Source organism: Struthio camelus, chromosome 7 (genome assembly GCF_040807025.1).
Source record: "Struthio camelus isolate bStrCam1 chromosome 7, bStrCam1.hap1, whole genome shotgun sequence".
Lineage (NCBI taxonomy): Eukaryota > Metazoa > Chordata > Aves > Struthioniformes > Struthionidae > Struthio > Struthio camelus.
Genome location: NC_090948.1, coordinates 17,464,656 through 17,478,210, shown reverse-complemented (window position 1 = coordinate 17,478,210; position 13,555 = coordinate 17,464,656). Strand labels below are relative to the sequence as shown.

The following is a 13,555-nucleotide window of genomic DNA, read 5'->3' as shown; positions in this document are numbered from 1 at the left end:
ATGGGTAACTTAGTACAGAATGGTGTTTTGGTTTTCTTTGTTCTCTCCTGTTTGTGACGGGAGAAATGTTATGGAAGAAAAAAGTCTAGCAAAGTATCTGGGATCAGCATGATCCCAGCTGAAAGCTCAGCTAATACTGAATGATATTGATGACTCTCATATGAGTTTTCTCTCCTCATCTTGTTTCTACCTTGCCCCAGAAGAAAGCAAATGCCCTGGATTGTAGAGGTAAATGCGAACGTGAGTCATACTTGATGTTTAGTGGTGAGAAAGATGACTGCTCTCTGTCTTCCCAAATCCTAGCAGTAGCTAGAAAAGTCTGGTTACAGCATGTAAGTTAGAGCTTCCTTCCTCAGGGCTATTCTGTGCTTATCTGGGAATTTACTTCCCACATAAGGCTGTTCGGCCGATTTAGCATCACAAAAAGTGATGCCAAGGCAGCTCCAGGCCACATTTAAGGAGTTACAAAGGAGACCATTAAATTCACAAGTTTGCTGATTTATAAATGAATGTTCTCTCTTCCTTCTTTGTCCCAGAGCTGTTGTTAATAGCCTTTTAAATCCCCCTTGTCCTGCAGGAGCTATGAGGAAAAGTCTGTGCTCAGACTTTTGTCATGTTAACTTGCTGTAAGTGCTGCTGCTTGCCTTGGGAGTCCTGGGGCTGAAGGGTGGCTCTGTGCTTGGAGCTTGGGACCTCCCAGAGCCAGAGGGAGAACAGCTAGCCTGGTTCAGCTTAGAGAGGTTGAGAAATGCAGTGTTGTGGCAGGGAAGAAGCAGACCTTGTAGCTGCCTTTGGGTAGGCTTGTTGGCCATTCCTGTTGCTGAAAGGCTGTGATAATCTTAACAGAGTTTGTGGCTTTTTTCTATATTAGAAATCTCTCCTTTTGCTGGAGTGATTGTGTCATGAGATTAACAGTTCTTCAGCTGATGAAGAAAACCTCCATTTTATTGGCTTTTGACAGTGGAGAGCTCTGATTTCTCTGCCCTGCTAAGCTTCTTCAGTGGACACGTGGCCCAGAGCAGAAAACTGGAGGCAGATGTTATGGAAGGGCTAGGTTAGGGACTTTTCTGCTCGCACCTTCTTGCGGGGAATGGAGAGCTGCTCATGCTCGATGAGAAGCTGTAATGTCTGTTTGCTGGTTGTAGTCCTGGGCTCAGTCTCTGCAGATGTCTGGGAGGCTTCCCTGGGAGGCTGCTGGGTCACCCAGAAATGAGCAGGATTTAATGGCTCCAGAGTAGCCCCTTCTCTGATGCATGCAGACAGGGCAGCTCAGGGACTTGTTGGAAGGATGAATGGTTGCGAGTCCCTTGTCCTTGTTACCACTGTGTGCCCATGCTGTCTTATCTAAAACACGTCCCTTTTCTTTTGAACAGTTTGAGTCAAGGATCTTGTAAAAATAAGGAGTGAAGTAATAAAGAAATTGAAGGCCAAACTATGGTGTGATTATAAATGGATTTCCTTTCCTGAGCCTAATTCTCCCTGGGATTCACTGTGTCCCTCCCTGTAATAAGTAGTCTGAACTTTGGAGATTAATGAGATCCTGTGCCAGACCATTCATCCAGCAAAACTTCTTGGCTGTTTTGTTCCCAGCCTGGATGAGGCTCCAGTCCTTGCAATGTTCTTTTCTAACCATGAGCATTTAGGTTCATGTTTAACTCTTACTATTTTCTTAGTCTGCTTTTTATTGGCTTTAGTACCTCTAAGAAGTATTTCTTCTCTCACATTCAGGCACTTTATTTTGAGGCCCTTGCCTTGCAACAGACTTTGGTCTCCTGTTCTTCCCACTGGTTGTCCCTAAAAATACCACAGGATAACTTGTTTCTTGCTGTTTGAAACGGAAATAGTAGCAGCATGAGGAACAGAGCATGATATTCATGCCAAATATCGTGAGCTGAATTCTCCCCATGGACTGTGGGAATCCCAGTTATTAAAGCTGACCTCTGAGAAATCAGTATATTTTTCCATAAAGCCTAGACAGTAGAAGCACTTCTCAGCAGGAGACAAACTATCCCCAGCTGTTCCCTGTATTATTCCCTGTATTGCACCCTGCAGTGAGGACAATAGATACCAGTGCTGACAGCTGGAGGTAAGTGGGCAAATCTGGAAATGTTTAACTAGAGAGCGATCTTATACGCACACTCTTAACCTTTGCCTCAGCTTGTGGAATGGAGAGATAGCAAGGTTGCTGCCCTGCCTCAATAGCAAATGCCTCTTCACTTCATCTGCTAGAACTAATTGCAAATTGGAAATTTGAGGTCCCTACTTCCCCCTCTTCCATAAGTGGATAGTAAACTCACTGGGCATCTAGCAGGCCTGGGACATGCTCCTCAAAAAAAAAAAAAAAAAAAAACTGCCCTGGAAATCGCACTTGTAGCGTGGCAACAAATCCAGTTGTAGGCAGAATCCCATCCTCAGACGAGAGTTGTGACCGTCCCCAGTATATGTATTCGTGTGCTGGCCAAGGAGTGAGTTTTGCCTGTGCCTCTGTGCGCACAGCCTTGCTGTAAAGTGGCTTTGCCAATGCTCTGCTCTGCTTTGCTTGCGCTGGACCAGCCTGAAACACTTTTTGTGGTTGTGCGGTTGGTGTCCAGCTCTTTCCAGTCCCGAGTGGGAAGTGAAACTTTGGGAGGTAAACTGGTTGCTGTGTGCTGCAGAAGCACTTGGGAAGCTCTTGGTCTCAGTGGGCTGCAGCAGCACTGGCAGGCTGGTCTCTGTTTCCTTGCATGTGGCGCTTTGGATAGCTGCATTATTTTTTAGAGGCAAAATACTGCTGGGGAAGTAAGACCCTGAAAAGCGGTAGTGTTGTGAAGAGCAGAGGGCGAACCCAACAATCAGCAATTCTGAGGAAGGGCATCCTAGAGATGAGCAAGTGTCTCTTGGCTTTGCAGCAGGGAAGGGCAGCTGTTGGTGGGGAGGGCGTGCAGGGAAACTGGTGGCTACTGGAAGGGGAATGCTGTGGGCACTGAAGGCATTGTGGGTGGCAGTGGGTTTGGGTGTGTTCTCTCTGTGTTGGGTCCTCCTGCCAGAACCTCCTGTTGGCGGCCAGCAATGTTTACAGTGCTGAAGAACTTGTGTCTTCCAGGAAGTTTCTGAACTTATTTCTGACCCATTGTAGGTATTGTAGGATTAAAAAATTAAACGGTTAGCCTCATGGCTGTTTCCCTTCTTTTGTCAAGGCAACTTTGACTTCTTCCTGGTGCAGGGAGGCTGAGGGGGCACAGGGAAGGGGGGCTGCTCTGGGTGGATACGTGGTGAAGGGACACACAGGAGTGATTCCCGCATCGCCTAACCTTCCTAAAGCAATGGCCTTATTTTTAACAGTGGGAGCTATAATGAAATAGTTAAATGGGATAGGTGGGCAGGGATGAGCCTGGGAACGAACAACCACAGCCGCAGTGGGTGAAGGCAGTAGTTAGTACCTGTTACCAGTCATGAAGCCAGAGTTAGTGAATATCATAACTGTTTACATAGTTATGAGAAAAACAGTGATATGATGGTGGATTTCAGTGAATGACAGTCTAATTCCTCAAAATCAAGGCTGACCATCTCGTAACTTGCAAGACATTACTTTCAGAACAAGGGAGTTGTGTATAGGCATTGATCTTGGTAGAGAAAGAGGTGTTAATAGGAGAATGTAAGAATTATTATTTATATGCAAGCATTAAGTAATGCACATTTATTGTATATTAATAAATAATGTGTAGTAGCTCTTTAAAGAAGTGATTTCCCAAATCTAAAAATACTTGAGCTGAGTCAGTGCAGTGAGAATTTAAAATAGCTGTATATGAATGCTAATCAGAAGCTGTCTATTAACTTCTTACTCTATTCTCCCAAAGCCTTAATCCAACAATTGAGTTATGCTAATTTAAAAATAAAAATATCTGAAGAAAAGGCAGATTTAAGAAAACAAGGGAAGCTGATTGCAATTAATCTAAATTTAAAGTTAGAAAGTATAGAATACGGTCGAAAGAAGCATAAGGAGAGATTTGCAGCCAGTGGAGTTACAAACAATAAAAAAGAATTTAAGCATGTTGAGCACAAAAGGAAACCTGGCAGCAGTATGGGTCTGTTGGAAGCTGACATATTAGAGCTATCAATAAAGGTGAAACGGTGGCAGTGCTTGATGCTTCTTTTTTTCCAAAAGACAAATAGATGTCTTTGCATCATCTGATAAGAAATATATTCAAGCAATAACTTGGGTGATAAACTTTATGGGTGGAGGGGGAAGCCATATTGAATTTGCTAGATATTTTGTGATTAAATTTCAGGTTTTGTGGATAGTAGTAATCTACTTCAGGTAAAACATAGTTTTGATGGGCTAGTAGCAGAAATCAATAACAGAAATTGTCCCATAGGAGGTTGACATAAATGGTAACAGTTGTTCCTTCTGACCTGAAAACCTCTTTTATCTGTGAATCCTAAATAGGGTATGGACTTAGTTAATTACCACACCGAAAGGATGTTTATGAGGCTGTCTAGCGGCTATTGTGTCAGAAATATCCTGCTATCTGTTGACTGAATTTCAGTATCTTGGTCTGACTGCAGGAAGAACATCTTCCTGTAGAGAGGACTAGATAACAAACAGTATCGGCATCAGCAAAGTTTTGTTGGGGATGGCGAGTACCAGCCATGCCATAACAACGAGGGAGACCATAGCGTTGGGGTGGGAGGCTGTGCGAGACGGGCGCAATCTCAGCTCCTCTCCCTGTCTTGTAAACAGGCTGAGGAGGCAGAGAAGCGTGTCCGAGGCTGCCGGCCGCGCCACCCCTCCGGCTGGAGCGCGGTGGGAATGTCTCCAGCCGGGAGGAACGCGCTTTGTGCACTGCCCTGAATGGGGGCTTGTTGGCGGCACTGCCTGGGTCGTGGTGGCTCCTGCCCGTAGTCCCCTGACATCACTCCTCCGGCAACAAACCTGCGCTGCAGCGCCAACGTAAGCAAGGGACGTGGGACTCGGTGCTGAGCACAAAGCCCCTCTATGTCCCCTTCCGGCCACACGGTCAGCTGCAGGAAGGCAGAGAAGGGGCTTGTGTGCTGCCAGCTCCTTTGTTTCAGGATCTTGCTGCTGCTTGGTTTTTGCAGCCTCTAGCACCGTCTAGCTCACAGGGATCTCGCTGCAGTCTTTGCTAGGAAAGCAGTGAAGGCTCCTCCAAGAAGTCCTGCGTGATTTCTCTGGGCCCTATCCCAGACACCACTGTAAAAGGATAGGGTGCTCCCACCCCAAGCAATGCTATATGTATGGACAGCGGGGTGGTTGCAGGGACAGCAGAAGTAAGAGGAACAAAGCATTGAGTAAGGTTTGGGTGCAACCCAGAGCTTTCCTGCAGGAGTGCGAGAACAAGATTTGTTCAAGCAAGTACAGCTATATCCCATAAGAGGAACACATACGCTTTGTATTGGTCCTTGCTCATGGCATGATTTATGAGTGCATCACCCTCCTTTTACTAATTCCCTGCCTTCTGAACCCAAGGAAATAGAGCTGGGAGAAAAGTCAAGGAGCCACCCCCAGCGCAAGGCAGGATCAGCTGGAACAGTGCTGGCAGGGGGGACCCAGCAACCCCCAGCCATTTTCCTTATGACTTGCCCATCCTTACTGCCAGAAGTCTAATTTTCCAGAAGTCTAGCTTGAATTTCGCTGAAGTTCAGGCCTAGTACTTTAGATCTTTCCTCCAATGGACATGAAAAGTAGCGTATGTTCCTTTTTTATCTGCTTTTCATTTGTCTGAATCTGTTCACGTGTCTCCCTTGCTCTTCTTTCTAAACTAAACAATCCAATTCCTTTGATCTTTTCTCATAGGTCAAGTTTTTAGGCCTCTGATCTTTCTTCTTGTCTTCTTCTTGGAGTTTCTCCAACTGATCTACATTTCTTTCTTGAAATGTAGTGTCCAAAATTGGGCATAGAAGTTTATATGAGGCTTTTCCAGTGTTAAATGGAGAAAGGATTTCTTCAAACTACTATAGCTACAAGAATGTTTTCTCTGAAACTGCAACTTAACCAATTGTTCACCGCTTCTTTCTTTGTGCAATTAATTTCTGTTATATTTGCTCTTGTCTGTACTAAAGTGAGTTGGATGTTTTCCCTAGGCTCTTTCCCCTATTTGTCAAATTTACTTGGAATTCTAATCCTAAGTGTGCTTTTGCTCCCAACTTTGTATTATCACAAATGTAAAGGGCACATTCTTTATTTCATCCCCCAGCTCATTTACAAAAAAAAGCATGCACTTACACGGCAAGAACTAGTTAAAGCGCTCTATCTAGCTGTCTAGCCTAGGTACACATGAGTCTGCAATCTTTTGAGACTTGTAGGCAGGACTGTGCAATGTCAGTCAAGTGTCTCTGATGGACAGTTTCCCTGTGAAAAACAAGACAATATTGTCATGAGCCTCTAGCCAGCTCAAGAAAAGAGTTCTGAGGAGTTTGAACTGCTCCACTTTCTCAATATGTGTTGGCCTAAAACAGGCTATTTACGTTATTTTGCAGCAAAATCTTCCCATGTAATGTGGCCAGGTTCGTAGAAATGTTTGAGGAGTACATGTAGATGAGAAAAGAGGCAGATGAAGAATGAACAAGAGAAGAATTCAGATGGGACAGAATTAAGCAATAGGTTACAGAATTAAAACTTGCGTAGAGAAAACTTCAGAGCATTGATAAATGAAGTAGCTTGGCTCTTCCAAGTGTTTATGAACTCGGATTTTGATCCCAGTGAGTCTGAAGAGAGGAATGCCTTTTAAGTAGGCACCTCAGAAGCTGATGCAAGTTCAGTATCCTCACTGAGCATACAATTTCCCTGACACATTTCATAAAGCTCACTTTCTCCCAGCCGGAAGATAATGCGAGTACCCCAAATCCCCCCTTGGTAGAAGGGCAGCCCTAGCTGTTCCCATCCTCTTTCCCTGCCATCACTGCAGGCAGAACTTCATGGACACGAGCTCTTGCAGTTAGTAAATACGCACAGACCATGTTGTCAAGGTTGCTCTCTAGTGGGCTCTCTGCTGATGTGGGTGAGGTTCATTTGCAAGCAGCTGCCCTGCAGCCTTGCTGAGGGATTTGGGCAGCCTTTGGCCCTAGGCACCTGTGTTTATTCAGACACTTCTGGCTGCAGCTGGCAGTCAGGCAGGTAAATCATTGCTCCTCGCTTTAAAAACGTGGTGGCAAGTGATTCATTTCTGTACTGTTCTCAATTTCCCAATCTTCAAGGATACCTGTTTCAGTGGGTCCTCAAGTTGAGGAACTCCACAGAATATATTTGTATTTGCCGGGGTGTTGATTGTATGAGCAGCTAGCAGTTCTTCTCCAAAGAGACCTTTTTGGGTTATGCACATCACTTGTACCTTGTAAGTATGTTTAGGAAACCAGTCATTGGAGAGGCTCCCAACAGACTGCAGCAGCTCCATGGGTGATCAGCAGCAGAGCTAATTGCCGGCTGATGGTCAAGATTAATAAAATATTGTCTTATTCTCTGTTGTCACTCCAAATCTCATGGGCAACAGACCGTGTGTCTTGGACGTTCCCTTCTTCGTAGCTTGCAGCATGGCTAATTTGATTAAATGTAATCAAATGAGCACGAAGGTGTCAGTGGGGAACTGTCACTTGATGTGGCAGTTGAGCAGCTTGTAGAAAGGGAACGCTCTTGCAGCGGGGCCTCCTATGATCTCTTCTGTAACAGACTGGCTGTGAATTTCCAAAGAAAACAGGAAACAGCAGCTTTACCTGCTATGCTAAAGCAGAGCTTAGAACTGTATTTCTGCTTATTAGAGGTGACGGATCACAGTGGGGCTATCTGAACTGAGCACACAGACTTTTGGCCTGCGGCCTTGGACTGTGCACAGCATCTCTCCTTTTCTGCTTGACCGTCCTAACTTCAGTCCTTACATCAGCCCGTGTTATTGCAGCTTTGGAAGCAGTTGGTTGCCTGATTTCCTTTAAGGTTTGTTGTTAAGTCTTGTTGGGTAAGAAGAGAGTCAGAGGTAGGCAGCCTTGGCTGTGAGTGACACCTCCTGGCTCATAGACATGCCAGTGACTTAAAGTGATTTCAGCTGGAGGAACAGTTTGCTGTTTGTCTTGAGGCTCAACAACAGTCCTGCTCACTTGCCTTCACACAGAGCTACCTCCCACACTAGTGCCGTTTTTCCTGGGTTATTCACTGAGAGCGAAAGGGTTTCTGCAGCAAAACTGCTGTCAGCTGAAGTGGTTGCCAATGTCGCTCTCAGTTGATGGCTAACTCGGAGCCAGAAAAGTTATTAGACCTGTTTGTGCTCTGGATAGAGCTAGTGATAGCCCTGCAAAAAAACAGAGACCAAAATTAGAAACAGGCAGAGATGCCTGAGCAGCTGGGCTGTGCTCCAACATCTGGAGATTGCTTGATGCCTGTGCAGCTGGGCAGGACTCCAGCACCAGGCAGCTCTAAGCTCTGGGGTGGGGAAGAAGAAAAGCAGGGTAACTTGCTATGCCTATTTAACAGCCTTACATGATTTTTCTTATCTTTGCTTACAGTGGACACTACGGGAGAAAGCGCAGAGATTTGTCTCTATTTGGGTTCAGGCTGGGCACAGAGGTGGAAGTTTGTGCTGCCTTAATCTTTAGGTGAGGAAAACTGCTGATGGAAAAGTCCTAGGGCTGGTGAGTCACAGAGGTTGGCAGTGGTGGTACTGCCCAACTGAGTGAAGTCTGAGGAGTGTTTGCAGGGTATTAAGCAATGTTAACACAGGGTGCTAGGGAGCCGGAGGAGTCCAAGAATTAACTTAATTCCCTAGTCATTTTAATACCTGCCATGATGGCTAGACGTGATGGAGCTAAACAAGCCCATAGGAGAGGGAATTTGTTCCAATACCTCACTTTCTGAAGAAATGGCAGGTGAATTTTGTTGTTGTTTTTAATTATATTGAATTATTTTTCTGGATTTGCAGTGTTTCTCAAAAAAAAAAAAAAATCCTGTCTGTGCACTTAAAGTTTTTTAAGGCTCTTGTTTTGCTAAGTTACCTTTTGGGTTATGCACGTCACTTGTACCTCTTTGTGTGTGGGAGGTTTCAACAAAATACTGTTTGGTAGTTTTAGAGTTTATGCAGACTGATGCTTTGGTAAGCAATACAACAATGATCTCATTTACCTACAACCTCCAAAGTCCTGACAAGGGTTTATGATGTTGAGTTAAAATTCAGCAGGCAGAATTCATGTTCAGGGTTAAGGCAGTAAAGTGCCTTGGCAAAAAAGACTAATCTCAGGTTGGAGGTAGGATACAGGTAATTACTATTATGTCTCTGCCTATAGATCAAGGATTTGTATGCATCATTATCGCAGTAGTCCATTTTAGTAGGAAAATCATTTCTAGTTTGGCGCTAACACTGCTACTTCCAGGGTAGGGTGTTGATGCTGAAAAAGAACACAGATAAACAATACTAATCACAACAAGGGAGTTTGCAAATCTCTGAGTTGATGCAAAGGCACCCATCCTTCAATCCTACGGCACTAAACACCCAACTGAGCCATTAGTGGCTGCCTTGAGGCAAGATCTTAGAGTAAGCATGGCAATGTTTATGTGGATTTGCTGTACAACTGTCAGTGGTAGTTCCAGTTTTCAGGCACACTGGCTTCACATCTGTATCATGCAGCTTATTATGCACTAAATCATCTGTTGGATATTCAATTTCCTGAGGTTAAAATAATTTTGTTGTCAATGGACATATTCAGTGCTATCATAAGCTGAGCCAGCCACTATTTTCATCAAGAAGAAAAGTCTCCCAGCAGTTATACTCTGGCATTTCTAGTCACTTCAAGCTATGAGTTCTGAGGCTTTTTTGGATAAAGCTGTATAAAATCCATTCTTCCTTCCTGCTGTCCAGTATGTGTGCTATTTTTTGAAGCTGCATTCGTGGAGCTATTGGCAAGCATGCTGTGCCTCTAGTAGGCACTCATGAAAGTAACAAGCTTCCAAATTTCACGGTTAGCCTCGGTGGATTTACACATGAGCACAATGAGAAAAAGCACAAAGCTCCAGGTCAGCGTTGGGTTTCTTAGGCACCTGCCTGTGGGGGGACTTTCCAGACAAGTTCAGTTGGCACTTCACAGTCCTATTCTCTTTAGGTAGGTGGGAAGAAAATATTTTCCTGCAGGTACAAAGTTAAAGATTTCCAAAGCTCTGTTGTTATTTTTCACGTGGACTAACTTCTGAAAGTAACCCTCAGGTTTTGGATCATTTCTAAGGTTGGGTAACATTTTTGTCTGTATAGTTCTGGTGTTAACTTCTGTGTGAACGCAGAATGGTTAGAAGCTGTTCCTGTTCAGGACTTGACAGCTTTTCGTATTTACATGGCATGCAGCGGAGTGCCAGGTTGGATTTGAAGCATTGACGTAGTATTGCATGGGGGCTGGAGAGTGATCTCTGGAACTCAAATTTTGGCACGTGGATGCAAGTCAAGTTCAGTTACTTTGAGCCTGAAAATGAAATATGTTGCCCAAGTTAATGTGTTTACCTTCACAGAGGTGTGGTGACCCTGGATGACCCATAGCATGCTCTAAACGTCTCCTAAAACTGAGTGTTTCTGTGTAAAAAGAGGAACTAGCACCTGTGTGAGCAGTTGGACTATCAGTGCTTTGGAATATGGAACACCAGGGCTGGAAAAAACAAATTTCATGCCATAGTGGGAGCAGGCGAGTTCCCTAGACTGCTGAGGCTATTTGTTCAGTTGTAGTTGTTGAATTTACAGCTGGATTATAAATGTGGAAAATACTTTTGCTGATACCCTCTCTGGAGCTTTGTGTTGTAGATGGTATTTTATTAAACATACCAGAGCTTTTGGCTCCAAAAGATCATGCTGTTTGTTGGCAGTATGTGGTGTTCTTTCAGTGTTTTACTGGTTATTGAGCCAAGGGCAGAGCCCCAGCAGAAGCTGGGGCTTGCCCCATACTGATGCTTTCGCTATACCGTTGCTCAGTCGCATGCAGTCATCTCAAGGACCAGTTAACCACAAGCTGCATCTTTAGGTTCTCCCTCATTGCCACTGAGCACAGGGCAGCCTGTGGAGATGCAGCACGGCCCAAGAGAGCAGATCTGCGGGACAGCTGTCCCGAGTTCTGCCTCCACGCAGTCCCACGTGAGGGGATGGAGCAGGAGACTGGTGTAGGCATGGGCAGAGGTGGATGGGGACCCGGCTTACAAATCAGTGCTGCTACCACTGTTCAAACTCAGCACTGACACAGAGCGGTTGGACTCAGCATGGGTGCCACAGATGCTGCAGAACAGGAAAGGACTGCAGGAGCATACCCAAAGACCTTTGGGGTGATGGGTACTGGGATACTAACAGCCCCCTTTTTTTGCTATAGTCACAGGTACTAAACCAAAGATGTCCTGGACAAGAAAGATTCTGCTGATCCTGGGATTTCTCTCTACTTTGGCTGCAATTGCTTTAATTGCTGTAGCAGTGACCCAAAACAAGCCACTTCCGAAGAATATTAAGGTATTATAGGGTGGGGTGCTTATGGGAAAACAAGCCAGGGCAGGGAAGATAGGGGAGAACAGGCTCCAAGACACCTTGCTGTCCTTGCAGGGCCTGGCTAATCTCTCTTTCTGGCTCCGTGCACCTCAAGCATCTCCTTTTACAACTCCTTAGCAGAAATAGATAGAGCTTCCCAGGGGTTCGTCTCTTAAGTTCTCGGTGCCACTTTTGCTACTTGGGTGCTCTCACATCCTTTTGATGGAGACTTTGAACTGAATTGCTACTGATGAGACTAAATGAGACAGCATGTTCCTGCAGTCACCAGATATGCAGTTCATTTCTGGTCCCCTTCCATGTGCGGGACTGGCACATGCATGTGTCCAGTTCAGTGGCTCAGATGCGATGGTGGATCTGTTTTGTCTGCAGTATGGGATTGTGCTGGATGCGGGTTCATCTCACACTAACCTGTATGTGTATGACTGGCCAGCAGAGAAGGAGAATGACACTGGAGTGGTGCAGCAGGTGGAGGTGTGTAAAGTCGAAGGTAAGAGGAGAAAGGGGAGCTGTGGAAGGGGCATGGGAGGAAGAACAGATACAGCAGCCTAAAAGGCTGGGGGAGTAGAAACTTGCAGGAAGAGGCCAATAGTGAAAAACACTGTTACGTCTGAGAGCTAATGTATCTGTCATTACTTCCCACTGGGAGCTGTGTGTGCCTGCCCTTCCTGAGAGGAAGGTTGGTTTCATTTTTCCCTCCTTTTGGGATGCATGGAGGTAAGTGCTTTTTGGAAAGAACCATGCCAAAGAACGCACTTCCCTTCCTCTGAGCTGGGTTTGCTCTCTGTTAAGGCCTCCAAACAAGCCAGGTATTGTACTTGGGGGCCATGGTTGCTCAACTTGCTTTTGTATAGGACATGATTTCTTTTTTTATTATACGTAATCGCTATGTGGATATTGTATGGTTTAGGAAGGCATAAAAGGAGGTATAAAACATGTCTCAGTGAAGCCCTCATCACTAGTTTCTTGACTGCTCTGCACAGACTGGGTACCAGACCCCAGGTGCTACAGCTGTCCCCACGTGCATGGGGCTTCCTTGCAGCTCTCGCCTGCTGTTGCAGGCCCTGAAGCAGCGAGGCCCTGGCCTGCACAGCAGAATGCAAATTGCTGCCGGTCATGTGTTTGGTTAGAGAAAGGGCTGATGCTGTAGCATTTGTAAAAGTCCTTAGGAGGGGAAAGAAATCATGGGGACAGGACTTTCCTGTTTAGTGAATTCATTGTGTGAGAGGTTTGTGGGATAAATCTTTGGCTATGGCTAGAAAAACATGATGGTTGAACCTGACGTTGCTGCCTCTGATAGTGACGAGGTCTAACGTACAGGGCTCATGACAGGAACCTGGAATTATGCTTGGAGAGAGTGAAATGAAATGTCCTGATTCTCTTTTTTTCCCCAGGCCCTGGGATCTCAGGTTACTCCCATGCCACAGAGAAGGCAGGCCCCTCTCTGATGCAGTGCTTACGGAGAGCTGAGGAGGTGATTCCCTCAAACCAGCACCCAGAGACACCTGTCTACCTCGGCGCAACCGCTGGCATGCGGCTTCTCAGGTACTGCAGGGTTTGCAGCCATGACCCTCCGCAGCACTGAGCGTGGGGCCCCAGCAGATGCTCTGTGGGTGCCTCTTGGCAGACTGCTGGGACCACCTTGGCCCTGACAGGGACACGTTCAATCCTCAAAAAAAGGCCTTTGTGGTACAGAGCCTTATAGCTGGTTGAAGCTCTGGGTGAAAACCTTTAAAATGCTGCAAGTTCACGCTTTGCCCAAATACCCTCTGCTTGCCCTGCCCTCTCCAGACCCAGCCTGTACCTAGTCTCCCTGTGCCCAGCAGATCCCTTTTCATCTGCTCCTACCTTCCTTCTTCACCAGCACCCTCATGCTGTGCAGAGGTGCCAGGAGGGTAGTCATCGCCAAGCTAGTGAATTGAGGGGATGCTCAGACCTCACCCACGGTCTAGTATTAGGCCTGATCCAGGACTTTTGTGCCCAAGAATGTATCTCCTTTCTGAAACTGTATCAATTGGTCCAGTAAGAGATCTTGCAACTCCCCATATACCTTGGCTCACATCAGAGCTAAG

At 45.8% G+C, this 13,555-nt stretch overlaps 1 protein-coding gene across 7 annotated transcripts in view; it reads left to right on the top strand.

Moving 5' to 3' along the window:
- ENTPD1 (ectonucleoside triphosphate diphosphohydrolase 1) overlaps positions 1 to 13,555 on the top strand; it is a 37,928-nt gene that overhangs the window by 15,678 nt on the left and 8,695 nt on the right. For 6 of the 7 annotated variants that reach the window (XR_011142135.1, XR_011142136.1, XR_011142137.1 and 3 more), the window contains 3 exons: positions 11,317 to 11,450; positions 11,856 to 11,973; positions 12,878 to 13,028. Coding sequence is in view for 4 of the 7 variants with exons in the window: in XM_068949962.1 (XP_068806063.1) it covers positions 11,317 to 11,450; positions 11,856 to 11,973; positions 12,878 to 13,028 (403 nt within the window). In the remaining 3 variants the exon portion in view is untranslated. Of the gene's footprint in view, positions 1 to 8,490; positions 8,581 to 11,316; positions 11,451 to 11,855; positions 11,974 to 12,877; positions 13,029 to 13,555 lie in introns of all 7 variants that reach the window. The other variant, XM_068949965.1, reaches the window with a different exon arrangement.